Source organism: Falco peregrinus, chromosome 3, assembly GCF_023634155.1.
Source record: "Falco peregrinus isolate bFalPer1 chromosome 3, bFalPer1.pri, whole genome shotgun sequence".
Lineage (NCBI taxonomy): Eukaryota > Metazoa > Chordata > Aves > Falconiformes > Falconidae > Falco > Falco peregrinus.
The window spans coordinates 62292895-62319249 of NC_073723.1; the positions used below are offsets into that span (position 1 = coordinate 62292895).

Consider the following 26355-nt stretch of genomic DNA (forward strand, 5'->3'; position numbering starts at 1 on the left):
ACAGGGGTGGTAGGAGCAGGGGAACCCTTGTCCCCACTCTGCAGCCCGTCTCTGGTAGCGTCTGCCTGTCTGAAAGTCAAGAGCACCTGGACACTGGTCTGCTCTCTGTCAGCCTCGGTGCCCTTGTGTCGGTGATGCTGGCTGCCACAGCAAAGCTATACACCACGCTTTCATCCATAGCGTGGTAGGGTTAAGAAAGGACAGGTGCAGCGCAGAGTCCTTGTCAGCTACGTGTATGTGCAGCTGCATTTGTTACCTCAAATAGTCATCCCCCATCTCACCTTCTCTAAAGCTCTTGCTCCTCCAGTTTCCTCTTTACTGTGGCCTCTTTTTTGTGGGGTTTATATGAGTTAGGGGTTATACCTGCAAAAATATGGCTGTTTTCATCTGTTGATTGAATTCAACTACAGTCCATGGGAAACAGGTTTCTGAAAGTCATAAACTAGAGTGTTGGCTCAGGCTGACTCACAGTGTCTGAATCTTGGTGAAATGCAGCCAAATCGTGCTGTTGATTAGGAACAACAGTCCTTGATCTATTTTGATCTGTCTTGATGGGTTTCATGAGCACAGGTTGGGAAAACTGATGAAGGAAAAAAAAAAAAAAAGGCAAAAAAAAAAAAAAGCTTCAGTTCATAGTCAGCAGCAAGATGCAGTGTACTGAGAGCTGGCTAGACTCTCTGCTTTGTGGACTTTCCAGATGAATTTGTAATAGCAAAGAGGAATGTTTTTGGAAATAGGTATTGCCAGCTGAAACAGAAAACACATTTCTGTAAACACCAGTGGTTGCATTTGATTTTTTTCTCAGAATTAAACTTGATATTTTTTCTTTAACAGTCCCTCATCGCTGGTCACCCTTGCATCATTTTTCCGTATTACCTGTTGCCATAGTATCCAAGTAATGATGCCAGCATGATTTGAGATGAGTGAAACTGCACGTTGCTGTGTGTTTACCTTTAACTTGGACAATGAGAACGTAATGGAAAGCTGCACCAGATGTCTAAAACTAGCAGGACTGAGAACTGTATTTGGGTGAGGGTATTCACATGCACAACTTTAGGTCTATCCTTTAGCTCCCTCGTTAAACAGTTGGGCTCCTTGTGTGGTCAGTGGAGAGGGATGCCCCAGTTCAGAGCATGCACAAGCTGGCAACCTGCTTTGCCCTCAGCATGAACATAGGTGTTAAATCACTGTTCTTTCCTCAGCATATATTTGAGTGGGGTGTTGGTGGGTTTTTTTTTTGTTTGTTTTTTTGTTTGTTTGGCTTTTTTGGTTTTGTTGGTTTGTTTTTTGCCTTGTTTTCATAGCCTTACTAGATCTTTTTGTGCTAAATGAAGAAAAAAAAAAGTGTGGCTTTATAGAACATATTTAATAACTTTGTTTTCTTCTCTGAATGCTTTATCTTACTGTTGTTCTTGTGCATATTCTGCCTTGGAGGTGATCCATATTTCTTAAAATACTTTTCCCTGAGAGCAAACACATAGCCTGCATGCACGTTGAGGGATGGAAGGTGGTTTGTCTTTGTGGCCTCTAGGGATGTGCAGAGGAGACAAAAAGGCTCCTTTTCATTTTGTCCTCGGGGTAGTTTGTTCCCTTGTGCCAGAGACATGGGATGTCACTGATGGACTTCCCCATCTGTTGCTACATGTAGTTATGATCTGTGCTGCTGCCAAATGACAAAAGCTTTTCTTCAATGAGTGACTGGCAGAATATGTGTGTGTGTGTGTGTTAATTCCTCTGCCTGTTTCATTGCATTTATTCAGTTCCTGACCTGCAAGGCAGAAAAGCTCTTCCCTGAGTCACTAAACCCTAGAATAGGTTACTCTTTCAGATTGGTTAGGTACTCAGCCTGCTCCTCCAAATCCATTCATCCTTTTCCCCATAGCTCATACTCTTGTAGTTGGGAGTGAAGGAAACCTCAGCGTGCTGTGCTGAGCTGCAAGGAAATGCTCCGATGTATTTGCTCAGAGGCAGCTGGCTGGGAAGATGCCCTCTTCACTGCTCTGCATGGCTTCAGTTCATGTCAAGGAGCTTAAGCTCAGTGCCTAGCCACAGGAAAAAAAGAGGACTGTACCTTAGATTGTAGGAGTTGAAATTGGCTTCCCCAGGCTACAGCCAGGACAGTCAGTTCAGAGGTAATTCCTACAGAGCTCAGCAGAAGGTGGCACCCTCTCTTTGGGGTTGACCACTTTGGCTGGTGCCTGCAGCCTCTGCCCAGGACACCCTGTCTAAGTGCTCAGCGCAGGGAGCACCTCCCTAGATGTCTTTGGGAGGAGAGCCAGGGCCATCCACATCTATGCTTGGTCAGCTGAGAAGGGAAAGGGTGGCTGGGTGCTGCAGCACAGCAGACTCAGCGTCTGTCAGAAACCCTGACAAAGACCAGTGCCCTTCCTGTCATTTGGACTCTGACCAAGACCACCAACATTTTTGTAATTTTTTTTTTTTTTTTTTTCAGCTGAAAGTAGTTGAAGTAGCTACATAAATCCCACAGCCCTGGAGGATTGGCTGTGGAGTCTGTCTAGGCAGAACAAGCAGAAGAAATATTACTTCATCAACAAAGTACTAAGGATATGTTTTGAATCCACACATCATGAGCTAATTACCAGATGGGCTGAGTACTGCAAAAGAAATAGCTCAGATAGATAAACATCAAAAAGGATGATTCAAAAAGCCATCTGAAATGCATTTTGTCTCCTTGCTCACATAAATGACCTTCAGTCATTTGGTTTTGCATCGCTGTACTTTTTGCTCTGTTCGATTTCCTCATTTTTTTCACAATATCTTTTACTAGGGCTGGAGTATAACAGCACCATTTCAAAGGAGAACCTTTGCTCCGTGTCTCCCGGTGCCTTATCCTACTCTAGGAGTGGGAGCCTGCCTGTGCCAGGGATGCCTGGGGCTGGAGATGGGCTGGAGCCACTGGGGAGGAGGCTGGGCTTGCTGGTGCTGGGACTCTGCAGCGGGGCCCTGGCAGCTGTGAACTCATGCAGATTTTCAAGGGGCAGTGAAGAGGATCTGAGAGCTGGCACATGTGAAACTCAAAGACAAGGGACAGGGAGCCCAGCAGCAAAAGCCACATTGTTCTCATTAGGCACAAAGAAGAGAGCAAGCAGAGTCAAGCCATGCAAAAGTGACATTTTTTGTCCTTTAGGTGCTCCTTTGAAGCAGACTTAGTATACTTTATTTGGCCTGCAAAACAATTGGTAGATAGAAGCATTCCTTGAATCTTTTTTCTCATCTAACTATTTCTTCCTTAATCTGTTTTATTTTTTTTCCCCCTTTCCCTTTGAATAACAAGGCCAAAACCAGTTTCATCTGTATTTCTGCTCATCTCTAAAGTCATCAGCAGTGAGCACCATGTTTGTGTTCAGCTGACAGTGAGCTGTGGACTAAAAATAAAAACAAATGAAAGCATTTTGCATATCCCATCTGACTTTCTACAGGCCAGGTAACATGGTGGTGTACCAAGCTTAGAGTATCTGGAGCTCATCCTTATTTTGTGACACTTTTTGAGGGCAAGTATTTTGGACCTTTAGAAGGGTAGAATCCTTCACCTTTGAAAAGGAGGAAGGCACTGTCCAGTTTTTGTCCTAACCTTCCATGTGCTTCCTTTTGAAACACAATGAGCTTTACAACTTGTCTTCTTTTTTCTCTCTCTGATCCCCCCTTCTCTCTCCTTCCCACCTCTCCTCAGTGTTGGTTAAAATGGAGAATTTTAATAGCTGGGTGAATATGTAGTTAATACACTGCCTTGACCTCCAAAGCTTAGCCTCAACAATGTATTTTGAGATCTCAGCTGAAAAGGTTCATTAATATTTTACTGCATTACCTCACTCTTGCTGCCACAACATTAAAAATGTGCTTTCCCTGAATGTTTGTTACAGGAGTCTGATGGTCACATCATCATGAGCTGTCTGTGCCTGCCGGCAGCTCCCTCTTCTGCATGGGCTGCAGGAGCCAGCAGCTTGAAAAATTAATGAGAAGTAATACAGCAGTCCTGTGTGGCTGAAAAAGAAGACACACATACACATGCACAGATGCACAATGTCCATGTATGTGTGTGTTTGATGTACATGCTGCTGCCTCTTGAATGTACAAGACCAGATGCTGAAGTTGCATAGTAGGTGTCAGCAGGCATCCAGCAATGCAGCAACGTGCACCCCAGCACAGCTGGGCTGCCTCAGGCCCTGTGAAAGTGTAAAAATCCTCACAGTAAAACCAGATTCCCATTCCCTCTGAAAAAGGGTACCATCTCACCAAAGCCTTTGAAGGAGGTTTGGGTTGCAACCAGAGCACTTTACGCTAGCAGGAAATCCTCATACGTTCGAACAGTTGTGGTACCCCATACCTGGTGGTGCCACAGGCAACAAGAAAGGAGCAGGAGGAGGAAATGAAAGGACTACGTGTGCTGTTACTGGTGAAGGGAGGCAGGAAGAGATGGCCACAATACCTCTGGGCTCTGTGTGTGATGTGTGCCCCTTTAGATAACCAGCCCTGGCCTGGGCTCGTGATTTGGTGAGTTCAGAGCCTGGGCAGGGGCAGGGCTGGGGTTTTCATTTCGTGCATTTTGCTGGTTGCAAGCGTATAGGTAATTTCTGCATACTGAGGAGAGAGAAAGATGGTTTCTTTCGTATGGGAATAATTCCCCAGTTATTACTGAGGGAGGAAACTCTGCAGGTCCAGCTAGTCTTCTCTATAGTAAAATATTGTTTTCATTAGATTTTTGTTTTAGTAACAGCTTTAAGTAGCAGTCAGTGGAACTGGCCTTGGGAGGTGCCTGTCAGGCCAGGAAAGGCAAGGAGAGGTGTTTGGTGACCGCTTGCGTGGCTTTCTACTTGTGCAGCACATCTTTCAGGCAAATCTTGAAGCTTTGTTGTGAACGCTTTCCCATACCATGAACTTTATCAACTTGAAACATAGGATTGAAGGACTTCCTTCAATCATAGGACTCTCCTGGAATGATTCTGAATACTGTTTCTCCTCCAACTCTTTTTCTGCTGTCCTAAGTCTCCACCTTAACTCTTAATGTGCCCTACAAAAGGCTGTAGGAGAAGCCCTTCAAGCACTGTGGAGCAGGGCTGTAGTGCATGCATAGCTTCTGCTACCTTGGCCACTAAATGGGGAGTCTGCCTTTCCTGTTGCACGCTCTTAGGTTGCTTTGCTCTTGCTTTCCCTGAGCTTTTAATAAAACTTTAGATTTCCTCTGTTTTCCTTCCTCTCAAGAGAGAAGCAACGAAAAAATGATCTAAAATAGCCCCAATGCACACTGGGTAGAAACACCCTGTAAATATTGCAGTTTTGTTCTCCAGCATCGCTCAGGGATTACCCAGTTTAGCAAGTCAGGGAAAACTGTGAATGCTTCGATTACACAAACACTGGGAGCTGAACAGTTTGCCTTGTCACACACACAGGTGGGATTTCTGAGATCCCTGGTGTTACTTTGTGGGCTGTGTTGTCACGGCAGCTGTCCTTGCACTCACTTGCAAACTAGCACCACTACGTGCATATGCACACACCGTTTTCTAAATATAGCTGAGGAAAACATACTGCAGCTGAAATCTGCTTTTCCTCCTGTTTTCTGAAGTTGTGTCAGGACCACTGATGACTGTAACGAGGGAGGAAATGCATTCATAGGCTGGGAAAGAAAACCAGCAGGTTTCTTTGTTCGCTGTGGGCTGGGGAAATGAACAGTGGTGGTGATTCTGCTATCCTGCAGTAAATGAAAGAATCAGATGAGGCATTTTGCTTTGTCTCTTGGAATGTCTAAAGGTAAAGGAGTGGCCAGTATAAATGCTATTTTTTAGGTAGACGTTGATTAAAACCATGTCTTAGGAGCGCAGGCTTAGCTTTTGCCTGGAGAAGCCTCCCTAGCCATTGCTTCTACCATGAAATTCAGTCCCAAATTCCTTAAGAAAACCCCTTTGATAAGTGTTTTTTTGTTTTTTGCTATTTTTTTTTCCCAGTGGAAATCAGAGAAAAGCGAGAGAATTAATTGAAGCTCCTGTTTCTCTTTGAAGGTGCTGGTGACACAGCTCTAAAGCTGATGTGGCACGGTGCAGAGGCATGTATGTGGACGCAGGCAACTTCTTCGAACGAGGCGCAGCTTCTTCCCAGGGCTTAGGCCCCCAATCTGACCTTTTGGTACACAACTTGGCTTTTACTGTGAGCACAAGCTACTACTGAGACACCTCTTGGAGCTGAAGTCCAGGTGAGTTTGTTGCTGTGGCTGCACGTGGTGGGTCCCTGCCGTGGGACCTGGGAAGCCCGTCCTGCACCCTCAGCATCCAGTCTGCTGAAATGTAAGCACTTTGATTTTAAGTGGTGTCTCTTTAAGCCGAGTTACCAGATAAATGATGGAAATGGGATATGACTGAAGCTTCATAAATATGACAACACCTTCTTGGCTATGCTGTTTCCCTCATCTCTGAAAAAACCACTCTATTTGAAACAGCAGAAAATCTTTATTGAATTTGCAGTCAGCTCCCTACCACCTTACAATCGGCTGGTAAAATGCCCACAGGCTTCACGCAGGTGTCCTTGCTCTGCCTTGCCTATTAGGGCAGCATTGCACAGGTTGGCTGGACAGGAATAAATGGTGCGGACCCCGTGTTCCACAGCAGGGATCACTGAGGGAAATGCAGGGTGATGCTTGCCACTGCTACCACGTGGTTGCTCTAAGAACTGCTTAGCTGAAACACAATTTCCATAATACAGTGGAAAAATGAAAACTCAGCACTGCAGAAGTGAGTCAGGGCCGCCAAACCTGAGGCTACAGAAAACTGGATCATCTTCAGTTTAGTGCTTGATGCTGCAGGAACCACCTGGGTTTGCAAGGAGAGGGGCAGCACGAGAACGTTTTCTGTCCGTGTGGTGCTGACAACTGTGATGGCTTTTTTACCCTTCTGGCTAACGAGTGCTGCCTCTCGCGAAGCATCACCTCACCGTTTACCTCATCAGAACATTGGGTAAAAAATAATGAAATAAAAAAGGAGCAGCTGCTTCAGTTTAAAAGGTGAGTTTGTGGGCAGGTGAGGAAAGAGAAAGCAGTGTTCAGCTCCGGGTGTCGGGCTTCTCCCCTGGCCACTCAGTCGAGTGCCCTTTCCCTAGGCAGGGGTGAAGCTAAGGTAGGAGCTGCTGAGGGGTCCGTTTTCAGGGAGTTAGCATTTATTTATTTACTTGCAAGAGAGAATGGTAATTGGGGGTACCTTGGTGGGGTAATAGTTCACAAAGAATTATGACTTTTTTTTGTCTTCTGACCCTGGCTGCTGTGCAGGAGAGTGAAAAAATGGGATATAAAAAGAGCAGCCCGAGCGTGTGGTGTGTGGCAAAGGCACATGGAAGCTTCAAGCACTCACTAGGAGCGGACCCCAGGGACACCCCCTTCCTTTTGGCACCTTATTTCATGTAAGAGAGCAGGCTGATCTGCTCAACAGCTGCCAGGCTGAGTGGTTGCTGTTGTCCTGATGCAGCACCTCAGTGACATTTACCGAAACCAGCCACTGCTTTCCAGGCAGCTGCAGCTGCCTTGGGAGCTCAAGCATTTTGGAAAGAGCACCACACACATCAGATAAAATCCCTTCTCAGCCTCCTGGCTCTCATGTAAAGTGAAGCGCCTGCACAAAGGTGATGGCCAAGAGCTCAGGAAATGCTCCAAACACTTCTTGGACTGAGTATTCACCAAATTTGTGAAGAACTCAGAGTAAAGGTGCCAGCATTAGCTCTTACCAGACTTGGCCTCCTTCATCCATGCCTGATTCTCCATCTTGGACCTTGAAACAGCCATGCCACTGTTTCCTGAGGAAGCACAGCAGAATCAGCATGTCCTCTGCCAGCGCCTGGAAAGCAATGTTTCTGCCAGCTAAACAGAGGAACTGTACTCTGGTAAACGTGTGCATCAGGCTGGTTGTATTAATCACAATGCTTTTAGTATGTGGTAACCATAAAGTGATCTGTGTTTTGCAATTTTCTCCTTTAGTTTGGCCTCACAGCCATGGTTATCTGCTAGCTAGCTTGCTAGGCCAAGGTCCAGGGCATCCAAAGAAGTGCCTGGTGGCCAAGCCACTTCCAGACTGGCCCTCTGATGAGGGCAGCAGAGCTGAGGGACTGCAGACCCTGCTTGCTGGAGACTTTAAACACACAGTGGCTTCCAGAGCAGAAATGACAAGTTGCCATGCTACAAAGGTGAGAGAAGGAAATCCAAATGAGTATGGGGAAAACCTCTGTTCACCTTGAGGGTGGTTGAGCACTGGGATAGCTCAGAGATGTTGTGACATTGCCATCTTTGGAGATTGCCAGACTGCAACTGGACAAGTCCCTGAGCAAAGTGATCTTATGTTGAAGTTTGTCCTCCTTTAACAGTACGCATGGTCAGAAAAGCATAGGTTCAGCACTCTGGCTTCCGTAGTCCAAGGGTAGTTTTTTTGGACTGTTGGCTTAGTTCAGCCTCACAAAGAAAGATTTTTGCTATTTCTTTTCACAAAAGCTGTGAGCTAGGTTGGAAATATACCTTTTGTGATAATACCATAAACATTGTTATTGCAGACACTGAGGGATAGGATAAGATGGATAGGATAGGATAGGAGAGACGAGACTATTTCAGTTCGAAGGGACCTACAGTGATCATCTACTCCCGACTGCCTGACCAATTCAGGCTGACCAAGTTAAAGCACGCTGTTAAGGGCACTGTCCAAATGCTTCTTAAACACTGACAGGCTTGGGGCATCGACCACCTCTTGAGAAAGCCTGTTCCAGTGTTTGGTCACCCTCTTGGTGAATAAATGCTTCCTCATGTTCAGTCTAAACCTCCCTTTGGCACAGCTTTGAACTTGCAGCTTCTTTGGAAACACTGAAATACCAAGTCCTGTAAAGGAAGTAAACCCACTGGTGCTTATAAAACAAAACTGATTTTATTCTAAGTCTGTCTCTTCTTTTCTTACCTAGGCTTACACCATTGAAGAGCTGCTCCTGTGTTGAACAAAACAGGAAGGAGTCCTAAAACCTAGGAACTAACCACAAGGATCTAGTTCATTGAAGTCTGACCTGGTAACCTTCTAAACGGCCATTTGATCCCATCCATCAAATTCAGTCCATTTGTATAGGTAAGGGCTTACGTTATTATCTTGCGAGCCATAATTTCTTGATTACAAGGGTGGAAGAGGGAAAACTGGACCTTTCACTGGCTCTGCTTAGCTCTGAAAAATTGGCCACAGGGGATTACTAAGGTTTGTCTGTAAGTACAATTATTTCCGTGTAACTATACTGTTGCTTTGGGTCTGATGGCTGTATTCTGACATTTTGGAGGTGGTTGTTACAGCAGCCAATATACTGTCTTTGGTAAGCTACTTCGTCTCCATCAGAATCCTGAAGTCGTGACACAATTCAGGTTGTAAGGGACCTCAGGAGGCTTCAGGTCAAACCTCCCATGCAAAACAAGGCCAGTTACAAGTTGCTCAGGGCCTGTCCTGTCAAGTTTTGAAAACCTCCATGGCTGAAGATCCCATAGCTTCCCTGGGCATTTGCTCCAGTGTTTGACTATCCTCATCGTAAAAATTATTTTCCTTCTATTTAATCAGACTCTCCCTTATTGCAACTTGTGTCTGTTGCCTCTTGATCTATCACTGTGCAGCTCTGCAGAGCTTGTCTCCACCTCTTCTGTACCTTGCAATTAGGTAGCTGCAGATACAAACAAGCTCTCCCTTTGGACTTCTTTTTAAGGCTGTACAAGCCCAGCTCCCTCAGCCCTTCCTTGCATACCATGCCCTCCAGTCCTCTGCCAGACTCAGTCCAGTATGTGTGTCTGTCTGGCACTGGAGACCCCAAACCTGCATGTAGTTCTCCAGATGTGGTCTCAGAAGTGCTGAATAGAGGGGACTACAAGTCCTTTGGCTTTCAGCCGTGCTTTTGTAAATGCAGCCCAATATGCTGTTGGCTTTGTTTGCCTCGGGGCACACTGCTGATATACATGCAGCTACCACCCGGGTCCTGGTTCCTTTTATTGTAAATCTGTGCCCTACCCACCTACCTAGTCTGACTTGCTGCGTGGGGTTAGTCTGCCTCAGGTGAAGGGCTTTGCATTTGTCTTAGTACCTGGCAGCTCCTTTCTCCAGCATCTTGAGGTCTGCCTTGAAAGGCAGCCCTGCCCACCCTGTAAACAACTGCCCGCCCCATGCCCCAGGAGGGCAGCTGACACAGGTTATCACAAACCTCCCCAGACCCAGATTTGGTGTGGTCCAAAAATTTGCTGGCAGTGCACACTGTGATGTCCTCCAGATTGTTAATAAAGGCATTAGACGGTACTGGTCCCAGTATTGACTCCCTAAAGCATGCCACTAGAAACTGGCTGCCTGTTTGACTTTTGCTGCATGGTAGGGCTCAAAGGATGGTCAGCAGCAGCACGGATCTCACCTGTTGTAGTTAGCTATTCAGTTCGTGTCACCAATTTGACTATAAGTTGTGTTAAAAAAATAAATAAAAAAACAACAGAAGAATCCTTTTATTTTCAAAGTTTGATCAATCCATGAAAGAAAGAGCAGCACATTTCTGCAAAGCCAAAATAACTGTACAGCTCATTCTGCAGACAGATTTTTCTCACCAGAAAGGAAGTGCCTCTGAAAGAAAAGGAACCAGGAAGGGAGCCAGGACCAACTGTGGCCAGCATGGTTCTGCTGGCTGGGTACCTTTAGAAACACATTACAGCCTCTACACTTCTCCTTCCAGCATTGCTCTCCTTAAAAATCACTGAACGCCCAGGTGAGGATCCATCTAACCATAAGGGACATTTTAGCATCCCTGTTGGATCCTACATCAGGGCTGCCCTGTATATTTTGATTTTCATTCGCAAGTCCTGTGGAAGAAATGGAGAAAAAACTCTCCACCAGGGGAATGCTGCCTGGATGTATGAGCGGCCACCTTTCCATTACACTTTGGAGGAAATCAGGTTGTCTTCCAGTGAGTTCCAGTCACCAAATTATTTTATTGTTACAATATGATGAAGCGATTTCTATTTTGTGCACTTCATGGTGCTCAAAATGTTAGTTTTCACAGTATAGAATGGTTGTGACAGCATTTGTCATGGAAGCACTCAGCAGAGTATGTTGAAACTTCATTTAGTTGTGCTGTTTTATGAAGTTCTGCAGTAAAATGTGCCAGCAAATTATGTTGTATTAGTTTTTTTCCCGGTGATTAACTAATCATTCATATAATAAATAGCAGCTAACTACAAGAAAGAGATTTATTTGTCACAGAGTTAGAAGAATGTCAAACTTTTCCCATTTCATGTAAAAAGGCAGAGGAAAAAATACTTCTAAAATGACTTTGCAACATGTGCTTTATTTTAAGTCATTACTGAATCAAAACTACACAGTATACCCTTTTAACATATCTTACCCACTGAATGATTTTTTTCTCAATATTTGTTTCTAACATGGAATGAAACCTATATCGCAATTGTAAATTTTCATGCTACAATGTTCTCTAATGAGCCATTTGTGTCACTAATAATAGTAATTTAAGAAAAAGGCCATTTTTGAAGCTCATACGTATGTCTATATTTGGGAACTTAAAAAAAACCCGTCTCAGATGTAAAAATGTGACTTGGAATATGTAAACATTTTTGTATACCTGAAACACTGGAAGAAGAATTTCAGCAAACAGCAAAACAATGGTTGCCTTAAATCATCGAAATGGGAAAAAGCATGTCATGGGGAGCAGAGAGAAGCACACACTATTCAGTCTTTAAAGGGTTATAAGAAATGACATAGCTCCTTAGGTCACTGAAATCACTTTCTTTTCTCATCTAATGGAAAGCAGTAACTTTGAAGAGAATGGCCCAGCAGAACACCCCAATAATTCACCATAATTATTCTAGCCATTGGTTAACCTTGACGAACTGCACCATAATTATTCTAGCCATTGGTTAACCTTGACGAACTGTCAAGTTTCAGTTGCTTTTTTTTTGTTTTTCCTGAGAAAAGTCATTGATGTTTGGTGGAAACGTCTTCCATGACTGTACAAATAAAATAAGGCATTTAAAGAGATTGTTACTGGTTTTCTTTTTGCTAACAGAGGCTTGTCCACAGTGTCCTTTGTACATCAAAACCTCTGCTTTTCTACAAATGGGTATGGCTAGAATGTCTTCAGTTCCCACTGTGGCCCTGGGTCTTGGGTGTCCTGAAGGCTAGTCAGCGTCCCATTACTGTAGCTTGAAAGTCAGTGATGTACAACAGCATATTGCACAATCCAATCCGTATGGCTCCAGGAAGGGTTAAGAAGGTACACTGGAGTCATCTGTGGGTTCACTCCTTTCTTTTCTCTTTAAGTTGTAATGATTGTCTGGAAAATGAAATTAGCCAGACAAAGATGCAAACTTTTTGTTGATTAAATTACAAAGCAGTCCCCAGATTGTAGAGGAGTGGCACATTAAAAACAACAAATCATCCAACCTTCTTCACCGTTGATCCTTAATTTGAAAGGCAGCATGGATTCCTAAGGCCGTAGCTTCCAGGACTCCGTCAGTGAAAAATCATTGCTACCTAACTATAAAAGGCTTAGCTCTTAAGAGAATATTGTGCTTTTTTTATTTTTCCTTTAAAATTCAGATGAAATCAACTTGATTCGCAGTGTGACTCCAAAGAGATCAATTAGTTTTTTCCCTAGTCCACTTGATCATAGTCTCTGGTGAACGATACAGGAATATCAGTTTGGCATACAGATCTTCTTCTAGTTCCAGTTCGCCAGTCTCTCGCACTAAGAAAATGTCAGTACACAACTTCAAGATTCGGTCTACGTTGGGTAGCTCCTCAAACATGATGGAGTGAGAGATCCCACTGAAAAATTCGCGGACGAACTTCCCTATCACCAGGACAACTGAGGCATATAGTCCCATGATGCTGAAAAGAAAGGAAGGAAAGAGCTCAAATCATGCCTTGAAAAAGGGTCAGCCAGGTGTGAGGGAGCTCATCTACAGGGCTAAGTGAAGTCTGTCAACCGAGTGAACATTCATTTCTAATTAGGATCCTGTTTCTGCTGTGCTGCAGGATGAAAGAAAATAAGTTCTCTTGAACACAGAAGTCTGGGAACATAAACAGCTGAGGCTGCTGACTTAAACAGTTTAACCCCAGCTGCTGATGGTCTTACGTCCTGTCTGCTACAGCTTGGAAGTCACAATGGGAAGTCTGACAAGTGCTGGCTGCTAAAGGTAAATGATCTGTCAGGTTTCACATCTAATATTTTTTATTAACATATGTAATAATTGGTGACAGGCTAATGTTTATCTGTCCTCCCCTGATAATTCTCCTATGAGGCATTCTCCAAAGTGCCAGGAGGGCGTATCTCCAGGCAAGGCAATGTCTCCTGCCTTCCTCTGTCTGTGGAGATGTATTTCATAACTGTTTCACACCCAGGGTCCTGGATACAGGACTGGGCAGAGTTTGGGCAGAACCTGACCTGTAGTTAAACAAACATCTTTTTAATGATTTTAATTCAACAGGGAATTGGTGCAAAGGGTGCTTCTGCCTTTTTTCCCACTAGAGAGGACGTATCGAGGGTAATACCATTCCTTACAAATATGAAGCCTTCTACAGATAACGTTAATAGACATGAATTTGAAAATCTCACAAAACCCCTTTTCAAAGTGTTGTAATGTTCAAACAATACAACAACAAAAAAGAAATAAAACTGCAAAACCATCAAATGAAATCACCTCTACTTCTATCTTATCTACATTATTTTAATTTTACATAGAGATTCCTTCTTACCCATAACCAGCCAAGAATCCGAGGCTTGGTGGACTGACTTTATCACTGAATATGAAGAGTTCAAGACTCTCTTCAGATGTTTTGTATCTTTTTCCAAGCTGATTCAAAACCCACCACTCACGAACTCCCTCATCGGACACATTTTTGACTAGGGAAACTGTAATGTTTTCCCATCTGCAGTCTATTGAAAAAAAGAAATGTTAATATATATATACCAAGAATTGCAAAAGTCAAACTGTTTTGATTCAGATACTTCAAACATCTGCATGATAAAATGACTGAGAAATGTAGGAGTAAAGGTTTGTTATAATCCTAAAAATCATTTTAGTTATTTCTGTACAAAAGCACAATATCGAGACTTTTGTGGTTCTCCTTCTGTAGATCTCATCTGAATGTGCATTAAATCAATAAAATGTTTTGTATCACCTACATTTTCTTCTGTACAACTGTCAAATAATTTCAATATTTTCAGGCCACAGTGTCAATGATAGTCAGCATGTCTGTCTTTCAGACCTAAAGACAGACATTTAAGTTGGAGGAAGAGTGGTCAGCTTCTATATGTCAAAGCGAAACTATCACTGTAAATTATTTATGTCTTGGTATAAAAGATGCTATACTTTTATATCAAGAAAAGCACACTGTCCTATTATGCACACTGATCACACAGACAGGAGGTGAACTCTGGCCCTCCTGATTTCTGGGAAACATAGAATAGCAGTGTATACGTTAATTAAAGTCCTTTTGAAGAATCTCACATTAATAGTTCTTTAGGATAGGACCTGACTAATGACAGTGAAGCACTTGTAACTTATTGCTACTCACAGAGCTACGCTGAACCTCAGGAATTATTTTTCCTAATTAATCTAATCATGCTCGCTAAACCTTGAACAGTAATGTACTACATAGTACTACTACGATGCCCGAGTGCCAAATTTAACCTCTGTCAAGCAAAGCGTTCTTAGATAAAGACTCGTTCCTACTTTTCCAACCCAACAGATATTTCAAATGCGTGTATGTATGTTTGCACGTATTCTGTATGTTTGTGAGTACCTGTATGCATTCTGATTGGGTAATAGCCCTCTGAAATTCAATGATTTAGCTAAGCTGGATTCTTTGTAGCCAATACGGAAGGAACAGTGGAAAAAAAATATCATTCAGTGTCACTATTTATGCCGAAGAGCTACATTTGCAGACCTGTGGCACTACTGACTGTAAGCAAGCAGGGAGATGCAGAGAAGTGATGCTTGTCATCACTTGCTCAGAAAACAACAAAAAGCAGTTCCTGAAAGCAGACTTGAAGGGAAGGTGCCAGACTTCATCCTTAGGAGTCCTTACTGTTAAATACAAAGCTAAAATACATCCAGATGCATTTTCTGCCTTAAACTGTATTACTTCAGAATGTCTCCCCAAGCTTGCAGGCATCAGGTAGAAACCATTGCAAGTGCATTTCAGCCTGAGGTGCCCCATAACAGCTCAGTGAATGTGCAAGTGTGAGTGCTGTGTTGCACTTCTTCAACCATACTCTGCTTTCTATGGTCTGGACACATACCTGTCAATAGCTGCTTTATGGGTTTTGCCAGAGAATCACTAGGAGCCTTGATGTAGTATGGGTACACTGTCTCTAATGTTCTGGAAAAAATGAGAAAGCAAATATTTCATATTTTTATACCTCTAAAATAATTTAGAAATGACTAACAGGGATATACACAGTTCCCGGTAATTCTTGGCTTAAGCTATGATTTTATAGTGTTCAGATGTCACATCTGAAAGGTAGCTGGATTTATTAACTATGTTCTGTCAGTACTTCAGCAGGGAGCTCCATCCATAATGTTGCCATTCACACGCCATGAATCCCACACACCTGGGGCATGTGTGTTTGCAAGGAATGTAGACTTTATATTTTGTTCCCATTTTTAACAAAGCTGCTTTTATAGTCAGCTATACAAACAGCACAAAGAAAGGCAACACACCACCAGTAGTACACAAGCTAGAAAAATATGTAGCTAGAAAAATATGTGGTGAGAGCAGTTATTACTTCAGACTTGCAAGATGTTTCGATAATAACACCTGAAAAGCGTGAGAATTTTTGCCAGAATCTTTCATCAGGAAATATTTTCACAGTTTGCAGGAGGATTTCAAACTTAAAAAGAAAGATGTTTGTAAAAGTTCTTCCATTGGAGTAAAAAATCAGATCACTTTCAGTGGGAATAAGTTACCGGCATCCAGAGAGAGAGACATTTCATTAAAAGCAGAGATACTTTCCCAGCTTTTTCCTCAAATGACTGAACAATTCTAGGGGAGGAGAGCTCTCAGGGAAGTCCTGTGATGCTCAGCTATATTGCATACACCAGGCTGCGGAAGAACAGAGGTGGCCAATTTAAACCCCCTCCTGATCACTCCAGCAGGCCCAAAAGATAGCGAAGAGCTCAGCAGCTAAGTTGTCCCAGCAGAGGTGGTGGCAGAAAGCTCCCTGCTGAAGTAGTCAAATGGCTACTAGCTGCCACAACCACTTTTTCTTTATGACAAAGTAAAAAAAAGATTAAATCAACAATATTATTGCAACACGAGCAAATGCGGGTATATCTTCTATGTTACTGCTTGCCTCCTGCAAAGAGAGAATTACAAATTAATTACCTCTTCCTGCAAATGAGCAAAATCTACCCTCCTTGGCACTACATCACCTTAGGAAATATTCCTGTACCCTCACACAACAGAAAAGTAGAAGAGGCATAGAATATTTTTTAAATGTGATGATCAGATGTGCACCAGCAGTCTGTCTGGATATACAAGTGTGTGTGGGTGCAGAAAAATAGCCTTGCACAGAGAAGACTAATTTCATTTCCACCTACTAATAGATATGAACCTCTCAGAGATTTCACTTATCCCAGCTGGTCTCAGCTTTAACTTTTCAACTCTTGTGGCCACAAATCAGATCAGGTGGCCTTCAGGGATGACATGTTGGCTTAGCACTATTTAGAGACTACTGCTGTAAAGTAATCCCCCGCGAGCAGGTGGAACAGGAAGAGCCAGACTCCTTTCGAATCTGAAGAGGCACCACTGCTGTTAATGCTATAAGGCTATATCCACAGAATAATGTTTGATACTCATATGAAGAGCATGCTCTTTCTGCCTTGTGAATTTCCATTACAGGAAAAGATCTGATGTCAGAAACAACTGTAGATGTTGCCCTTTCACCGCAGTGATTTAAAGCTTCCTTGCTAATCTAATACTATTCAAGAATAACAATGAGAAATACGGTCTGGATGGCTATTTAGAACAAAGAAATCATCAATACAACAGCCTCAGATCAAGCTGAAGTAACTCGAAGAGTTTAACTGTGAATTCACCATATTGAACTTGTGCTTATCCAATAAATCAAAGAAAAGTAGCTAATAGCTTCACCATGCTTGCTGGTGGTGTTCCAGTGTTCGTAGTCTTCGTAGCCTGAATTTATCATAGGAAATAAGCTTTTAACCTTAATGTTACTATTATGCTACTTCAATGCTGTTGGCCTTCGTGAACAAGGCTCCAAAGCTATTAGAGGGAGGACAGATGGGCAGGCAAATGATACAGCTGCACAAGCCTGACCTCCTTAGGAAATTAGGTTTTAAAAGGGAAGCTTTGCATATAAATAGGCAAAGAAAATAACTTACACCTTTTCCAGCTGCTGTCCAGACATCATTGTAGCAATCTCTCTTCTGGTGTTCTCTCGTAGACTAAAGGTGAGTTTATCTGATGCTATTTCGGCTTTGGCACCAAGGGTGAGATTTCTGTTGTAAGTAAAAGGGAAGACACGTTGTCAGCCTACGAGGGCATAACCTAAACCAGGGGTCCTCAAACTTTTTAAACAGGGGGCTGGCACACGGACGAAGTGGCAGGCTGCTTGGTTTCCCCCCCCAACCCTGGGCGGGGGGGTTCTTTAAATACCAGGGGCCGGATTGAGGACCCTGGGGGGCCGTATCCAGCCCACGGGCCGTAGTTTGAGGACCCCTGACCTAAACACTTGTTTGCTGCACACTAAAGCTAGCTGTCTAACTAGTCTTAACTGCACTGACCATGGCTATCCCAGTCTTTGCTAAAGCAAGCATCATGCTACCTGTACCTGAGATGGTGTGTTTTCCCACAAAGGCCATGCAGCTGCCTTAAAGGTATGTTTTTCTCACTGGCAATGCCTTTGTATGTATTACAGGACAATGATGGCAGATTAATGCCATTTTGCTCATTAAAACAGAATGGGAAAGAGTATTTTCTGTGTCAGACAAGCTAAGGATGCTGCAGCCAGCTACAGCTTCCCAACCTCCCACCTCTGCCCAGCAGAAACCTGTGGCTAACAGGCTGACAGGACCCCCCTGCCTCCCCGAAGTCTTCGCGCCAGCTGCAGAACACAGCTGGGGCAGGATCAGCCTTCACACAATGCCTTGTGCCATGCTTTGCTCTCAGGATGCGGCAGCTGGGTGAGGGCAGCTCCTGGGCTGCTGGGGGCTGCAGAGAAACATCCCCTGCAGATGATGTGCAAAGGCAGAAAGTGTGTACACTGCCTGAGCGACACAACAGGCTCATCTTACAGCTGCTTGTGGTCTCCTGGCCTAGATGAAAGACAGCAGTTTCCCTTTAGGGAGAAAAAGTGGAAGGTCGCTGTGGTAAGTCTTTGCCACTTTTAGTCATTCACGGTCATAATGTAATCCACAGGATGTAATTTGAGGGTGAAAAAGGTCTCTTTCAACTAGTGTATGAATGTTTGTAGTTATGCAAGCATATGAGCAAACTGAGTAGTAGTATTAAAAATTAATATAAAGTTCAGAAATGATGGAGTGATGTAATTCACTAGCTAATACCGCATGCTTCCAGGAAAAAAAGGGGGGGGGGTCAAATAAAGTTGAATTAAGGGTGCAGATTCATTACAAGCCTGTTGTTCAATGTGGAAGGAATGATCCAGTGAGTTCAGAGCTCCCACAGTGATTCAGCTGACCTTCTTGTGCACAGTCTTTTGCTGAAGATTGCTATAACAATGCAGTGTCTACTTCCAACAAAACAGGTAGGTACTGGAGCTGCAAAGCTACTTAATTTCCATGGAGTGATGACTTAATTCCAATTTAATCCAGGAGTCCACAGGGATCCCAGCTGGCAGACAGTTGCCAACAAACCACCTCGGTGACTGGGCGAGCTCTAGCCTGCATGCAATTACTTTACATTATAGGCTGCCTCTTGCAAAAACTTCATTGTAAAGTAATAGCTCACCAAGGCCAAAGGAATCACAAGTAAACAGGCAAAGATCTCAACAAAATGGATCTGTGCCACTGTTATGCTATTTGCATAACAAAGTCTCCGAGTATATGTGTATTTAAAAAATAGTTTGTGTCAGTTCCAGACACTCTTAATAAAAGAGGAGTGCACTTCTGTTTTTATTTCCTCATAGTTTTCTGCCTTAACTAGGTTTAAGTATTCAGTTCCCATAAATGCTAACAAGATGGTTGTTTGGGGCAGTGTATTTGAACATCTCCATCTAAAACTGGATAAAATGTTCTTATTTTTCTCTCCTTCCCCTCAAGTCCCATTGAAAACTCCACCCTGCCCTTTTAAATAATGTACTTGGAAGGTTCCACTTCCCTTTTTATTTTTTGAGAACTGCAGGCAACAAATGTTTTGCTGGGTAACAAAATCACTACTCTCTATCTCCTTCCCTCTCACTTTCAGGGTTTGTTGCTCTGCAGTACAACAGAATTTGCTGGAAAACTAAATGAAAAATGCAGCGTGGAAGTGTTCTGCTGAATGAACGCTTGGCAAATGATCCATCAGCCTCAGAACAGCCACGTTAATTACCTTTGAATGCTCCATGAAAGAACTACAGTGAACTCAGCTGAAAAATCCAGCAGTCCCTGTATCATTTTCTGTCTACTGGGAGGGCTGATGGTCCATAAAGAGTTTGAATTTCCCTCTAGATCTGCTAGAGTTATATCTTCTTTTCCATAGCCCTCTAGAAACTGCAAAGCAGCCTGTAGGTGCAAAAGAAGAAAACAAAATTTCCCAGTCACACTACCAATCAGGCAGAATTGTCAATGTTTGATTAATTGTAAGTGCAGTGGTTTGCATTGATTGTTTTCCTCAGTACCAACTGGGGCTTTAAATGGAAGGAGGAATAAATAAAGAATAGCCTAGCTAATAAGGCAAAACAAAAACAGCCCTGCTGTTTGAAGAATGATGGCCACATAGGCCACAGTGAGTCTGAAAGTTCATCAGGTAAACCTGTAGAGTCTACTTAAGTTGAAATTTTACTCTGTCTTATGTTAAGCACTTTTCTGCATCGAAAGAAGTCTGCAAAGGATAAGGCAACTTGAAAATCCTAACTTCCAAAGTCGATCAAGATTACAGTATTAATGCTATAATACATGGGCTATTTGGTAGGATCTAGCATTAAACATTGTTAATTCTTGAATGGGCTAGAAGCAAGCACCTTTTTTAAAGTTATATCTGATCAAACCCCAGTTACTTTAGTAATGCAACAGTTATTACTAGTCCTTTTCCTATAGAAACTTCTGATAATTTTGTGCATTTTGCACCACAAAATAGTGAGACTATGTTTAAATGTTTTGACATTTTAATGTCAAAACTTTTCTAGGCCATAGACACTTTCTTTTCCCAGAACTACATGTCCTCACTAGGCGGTAAAAGCGTGTGTGCTATAGGAACAAGACAGGGCTTAAAAGTGCCAGCACTGCTGTGTCCCCACAGCGTGTTTGTTTTGGCAGTACGCCAACAGCATCATGTCTCCTGAAGGTTTGTGTCATTTAGAGGGGAGGACATTATTCAGGCAATAGGACAACTAGGATTTCTGACTTCCATGATTTTGTGCAAAGATGTCTCAATTAATGGTAACTTGCCTTACCATAACCCAGCCCTGTTCTGACAAACGATCTCTCCAAACCTTTACTCATGCAATCCCTCTTTATGGAAACTGAAAAGGAAAAAGGCCTAAAAACCTAAAGATCCACCTGAGAAAAGTCTCAGGTAAAAGTTCTGTCCTGCCTTAGAAGATTGCTCAACTTGGTTACTGAGGAACCATAGCATGTAGTACTGAATGGCCCTGTTCTTGCTCACTGTACCCAGGCCTAAGCCTTTGTTGGAAATCGCTGTACCAGGTACTAGAAATCATAAATTAGGTAGAGTTAGACATATAAATAGAAGAAAATGGTAACAAGCCATTTTCATGTACAAGATCCTGGCAGGGTCACTTATGAAAGAAAGTTGAAAAGTGTAACTCTGAGGAAGACCACTTGAGTGAAGCCGAAGGACAGAACGACCCTCTAAAAATTGATGCCAAGAGAAGACTCCGCCTAAACTCCACCCAGGCCCCTCCTAGACTCTGCCCATCATTAATATGCAACGAGATGTCATAATTACATGAATAATGCATGAGAAGACGTTGCAATCATGTATGTCAAATGTTTAAATTAGCCTGTTCCACACCTGTACTTCGGAGAAAGTTTCTGTGGTGCGAACCACCTCCTCCCCTGCACAGAAAATAAATACCTTGCTGCTAAAGTACAAAAAGTCTTTTAGTAGTTTTCTTCATTCTGAGGTTTTTTGGCATCAAAACATCTTCCAAATGATGGCAGTGCTGCTGACCACTTACAACTACACAAACACAGCTCAGAAAAGGCCTCCATGGAAACATGCACACATTTGTTAAGTAATGAGGTATTCTACATTTCACTTACAGTGTTACCCCTATAGCTTCCCAGAAACGCATTGAAACCAGTCTGATTCAAATCCTTGAGCTGACTCTGCTGAGCACTCATTGTAAAAATAGGCTGGGAAACAAAAGAACACAAACTTGTCACATTTACTTCGCATCAGCTGCTACATATGCAGTACAGCATCCTGTGCATCACAGTCCAAAACAATTATGGCACTCAATTCAACCGGAGAAGGTTATAGTATTATTCCACTGAGAAGCAAGATACCTCCAATTATATTTACCATGTGGGCCTGTAGGCAGCTATCTCAGCGTACCTGATATAGGATAATTTATTCAAATTACACTGACATTAGATTATGGTTTTAACTTGAAGATGAAGGTATTATTTTACATCAGTGATAAACAGTGGTTTTAAACCCAAAAGGGATCATTTGTGGGAGCTTGCCTGTTCTCTTGCATAAGGCAAGAGTTCAATTCAATGAACTGAATAAGAAATGGGACAAGGAAATAGTGCAAAAACAGAGTTTGCTTTTAGTCTTTCTTCTTTTTTACCTGATAACCTCCTAGAGTTATTGTGATTGATACATCTAGAGGCTTGTTGGTGATGCCTGCAACAGATTTGATTAAAGACATGAAGAGCAGTGGGAACCAGACAATACAAATCAGCAAGACGATAATCATGCCACCCATTCCATACTTCACAACTTTCTTTTTCTTCTGGCCTCTTGGTTGGGGATATCTCTGCAAAAGCAAACAGCAACATGGTAATGTCTCTTCTATCAGAGGTACGCTTGGTATGATTTGATGGGTGAATATATAACGATCTTAGGGCTTCCTATCTTCTGTGGTAATTTGCTACCCAGTGTCAGTCCAATTATTTTGAGATTTTTAGCCAAACCTGCACAGACACTGAATTTCTGGTAAGAGAGAAAACTGCCAAATGAACCCATGTCAAGTGTGTGTCTTGTGTGAAAAATATTGTAAACCTCCGTGGTTCACAACTATAAAGAAGGGAAAAAATTGAGCAAGATAATTTGAATTTTCTGTCTGAATGAATGCGAGTATGAGCTCACAGGAACCAAACATAAAATAACAGCAGCAACCGTGATACAACAATTGGTTCAAAAAACTGCTATTGGGAATGACCCACTTGTATTTGTCCTTCCAAAAATTTTTCTCTCAAAGCTCCTTAAGACAGAATTACTGTCATAAAACTTGAGATGCTGCAAACTGTATTTCAGTGTGTATGGGGAAATGGTTTGCCAGCAACTGCCATGCACAATCAGTAGGACTGCCTGATATTGCACTACCTCCACACTCATTTCACACCTCACAAACAGTATTTCTAAGAGTTGTTCACAGGCTCGAACCAATCTGTTTCTAGTGAATCTCACGCCAACTGCATTTAAATGTTTAAGGTTTTGTTGCTGTTCCTGGTCTTGACACTGCTGATGTAACACCCTCCCCTTTCTCAGCTTCTGAGACCAAAAGTGACTTTCCTTTTAGCCTTCTCTTTTCAAAGCAGATCACAGGGCATGTCTGTTCTGCCTTGTCCCTAACTTCCACTCTGTTATTGGCCTCATAGCTGAATACTTTAATAGCTTTAATAGCTTTACATCCTGTAAAATGCCTTACTATTACTGCAATTTATTTTGGTGTATACTTCTATAGGATTTAATTCTGCACAGCGTTTTAGGATCCTGTCTTTCATGCACTGCATACTGCATGTGCCAAATAAAGAGGCACTGTATTGCACTGCACCTCAAACACACACCAGGAATCTGGCTTTCAGGAAATTGTTCTTGCTTTACAACATGAATCCATAAAGCCCTAGGAGAATATTAAATTTGTAATACAATGCTGTATTTAAAACAAATCAGTTACTTTTCAAAAGCAGTGTATCAAATAATTTGTCTTGCACTACAGAATACTGTTTTCATTAAAATATCTTATCAAGATCAGCAGGAGTATATTATTTGTCTGTATGAGATTAGTTCAGGCACCTTTAAAGATGTTACTGAACAGCTCAGACAGCCTCTAGCAGTCAGAGTACTTAGGCACTACTCAATGTGAGAGACAGACAGAGAGAATCAAAGTACCTTCAGCAACACTCATAAAGTCATGGGTAGTTATTTCACTACGTGGCATCAGCACACACATGTTAGCTTAGACGTGGAAACCTTCCCATGTCAGATCTGTATTACATACCATGCAGAGTGATCCTGTTGTAGTGTTAAAATGTGTAGCGAGATGGACAAAGTAGGACTGGATTATTACTCCTCTGACTCCTGACGCCTCTGATGACACCCCATTCATGGCAGAAATGGAAGTCATATAGAAAAAGCCTATATGCAAGATTTGTGTGCACTTCAGCTCTGAGTTAATCTAAGTGACATGCTTGGAAAGTAATTGCCATTAAGAGACAGGATTATAGTAAAAGTAGTACGTCAGTAACACTTAAAAATACAGCCATTTCATTGCAGATGTACAATTTCTGACTGGTTGGGTCACTCTTAAAAGAATGTTTAATTTCTTTTTCAAACTGGCAAAATAAGCAAGCATATGGTTGCAATCTTTATAGCGGTTATAAGGAATCCAGAATTTGCAAGTTTAATTTGAACTGAAGCTTAAATGATTTAAAGAGACTGAAATTTCAGGCAGACAAATGGGTTTATCTGGCCTGCAGTTCAGTTCTGGATGTGCAGGGACTCGCCTGAGATAAAGGAGGCAGCAGAGTTCCCTCTGCGGTTACATGAACCAGGTGTCCCTGGGACCTACACTGTGGAGGCATGAGGTCTTCCTTCTCCTGACCTTCCTCTTCAGCTACAGTTTCCCTGCTACTGCAGGTTACTCATTTAGTTGTTATAGACAAAACAAGCCTGTGTGAGTACCAGGACTTTCAACCCCGGCGTTGAAACTCAGGCATGCAATTCAGCTAGCAGCCGCATGCTTGTGAAGTTCACGCTAATGGTGGAAAAATCAGCTAGGCACAAAAGAGAAGCCATTTGAAGTTTCACTTGCTCACTGCCAACTAACACAAAGTAGCCCACAGTCTGAATATTTCTGAACATAAATGCCAGGTGTATCTTCTAACAAACTGCCTTTATGATTGATTTCCCAATTATTTAGGGACTCATGATTATTTCTTCTCATTTCTGCATGGTGGAGAGGAGGCCTGTATCACTCATACGGGGCTTCCTTACTTTTTCTGACTCGCGCCAACACTTCAGGATGAATATATGAGCATAGATATCTTCAACACAGATCCAGCTGGAAAGACTGAGAGTGGTATCTGTCCAAACCCAGTCCATTACTGCTCTCAGCTCAGTCAAAAACGGAACCAGGCGGAACCTGAAGGGAGACCACAGCAGATAACTCATCAGAAATGGGGGATCACATTGAACAAGCACAATAAGCATACATATGACAAGAGGGAGTATTAAGTCAATGTTAAAACACAGTTTAATGGGAGATTTTGCAGCCACAAATAAAATCATATCCTGAGATTGCACTGCTAGTACTGATGTTTTGGGGGTGGTATCTTTTGCCATAGCTCATGTTCCTCTAGATCTCCTTGTTGAGCCATGAACACACTTTTGCATCATTATGCCCAGTAATTGTAATCGAGCCACTGACAGAATAGTATGAGAGAGACATTCTTGTATCCCCAAATCCCTCTGACCTGTGAGCAGAGCAGAGGAACATCCTTTCCACAGGATGGTGAGGATTTGTTTTATACCTCCTTACACCAAGTGGTGCACAGCTTTTTTGCAGTAGGTGGGCAGTCCTCAGCTGCCGATGGAATTGGGCTTTATGAGTCAGGGTTAAGCAGCAGAAAGAGGTGAGCTAACAGGAAACCAACATGCATATAGCAGCTGTTCAAAACACATCATTCCCTTTAGTCCCACACTTTTCTGCTTGGCCAGGTCACAAAGACTATTTCATGCAAAGAAACCTTTCTTTTGTAACTTTTCCTAGTGGAATGCAACAAGCCCATACTGCAAATATTGGAAAAAGGCTGAAATTACTCCAGCTTTTTCTGTGAAATATGTATATAGTTCTAACTGGCTTAATCACAACATCATGGTAGCAGCATAAATGAAGGGTGGGGTATGCCTCACTAACACTACCTTTCACTCTGAGGTGATGCTGTGCCTGTTACTTGTTACCTGTTACTCCTAACTCCTGGAGAGTTTCAAATGTGCAGCACTTCTCAAAAGATACACAAAGGAAATACTTTTTGATGCATGGCTATTATTTCTTATGTGTACTGTCTTTCACTTTTTTCCTCTCACCCGCTGAGGTAGACCTTGTAGACCTGCTCCAAAGATCTCTTTGGGATTTGATGCCTTACTGCTTTTTAGGACTGCAGAGCAAATAACATTACCTGTTTTCTATTACAATGTGTGGCCCCTATCTCTGTTCACAGAGGTGGTTTCTTAGAAGTGTTAAAAGTGTCTTCCATATGGGCCTGAACGGCTGACTGCTGTGTCAGGCTTCTAGATGCAGAGTAGGAGACCGATTTTTCTGAATTTTGCATTCCTGAAATTGATTTTTTGTGGACTACAGGGGACATATGGCATATACTGAGTGTCCTGTGCAAAATTTACTGTCTCATTTCCAGCAGCCTGTGAAAAGAAGTCATGAATAACCCCAGCATCTCATGATAACAGATCAAAAAAGAAAGGAGGAGGTCAGTAGGTCTAGACTTACCCTTGAAATAAGAACAGGTTGACATAGTTATAACTTTTGGTGAGGAAGTTACCAAGAACACGAGTTGGATATCCGCAGCGTATCTGATATGCTGATAAGCCAAAATAAACGCATTTCACAAAATACCAGAGCTGGGCAACTGTGTTCTGGCTAAATTTCCTGTAATGGAAAAGACAGATAAAGGGAAATGATGAG

At 42.6% G+C, this 26355-nt stretch overlaps 1 protein-coding gene and 1 long non-coding RNA gene across 17 annotated transcripts in view; one reads left to right on the forward strand and one right to left on the reverse strand.

Annotated features, from left to right (window-relative positions):
• LOC129784083 (uncharacterized) overlaps positions 1-13873 on the forward strand; it is a 31258-nt gene extending 17385 nt beyond the window's left edge. Inside the window, exons 2-6 of one of the 2 annotated variants that reach the window (XR_008746484.1) lie at positions 6015-6205; positions 6812-8178; positions 8938-9095; positions 13032-13192; positions 13738-13873. This is a non-coding gene — a long non-coding RNA (uncharacterized LOC129784083). The remainder of the gene's footprint in view (positions 1-6014; positions 6206-6811; positions 8179-8937; positions 9096-13031; positions 13193-13737) is intronic. The other variant, XR_008746485.1, reaches the window with a different exon arrangement.
• The window catches only part of PIEZO2 (piezo type mechanosensitive ion channel component 2), a 314952-nt gene continuing 299070 nt past the window's right edge, over positions 10474-26355 (reverse strand). For all 15 annotated transcript variants that reach the window (XM_055799791.1, XM_055799795.1, XM_055799802.1 and 12 more), the window contains 9 exons: positions 26161-26319; positions 24651-24798; positions 22000-22188; positions 21467-21559; positions 19572-19744; positions 17405-17521; positions 15301-15380; positions 13752-13932; positions 10474-12884 (listed from right to left, as the gene is read on the reverse strand). In XM_055799791.1, the coding sequence (XP_055655766.1) occupies positions 12632-12884; positions 13752-13932; positions 15301-15380; positions 17405-17521; positions 19572-19744; positions 21467-21559; positions 22000-22188; positions 24651-24798; positions 26161-26319 (1393 nt within the window). In that variant the 3' untranslated portion in view covers positions 10474-12631. The remainder of the gene's footprint in view (positions 12885-13751; positions 13933-15300; positions 15381-17404; positions 17522-19571; positions 19745-21466; positions 21560-21999; positions 22189-24650; positions 24799-26160; positions 26320-26355) is intronic.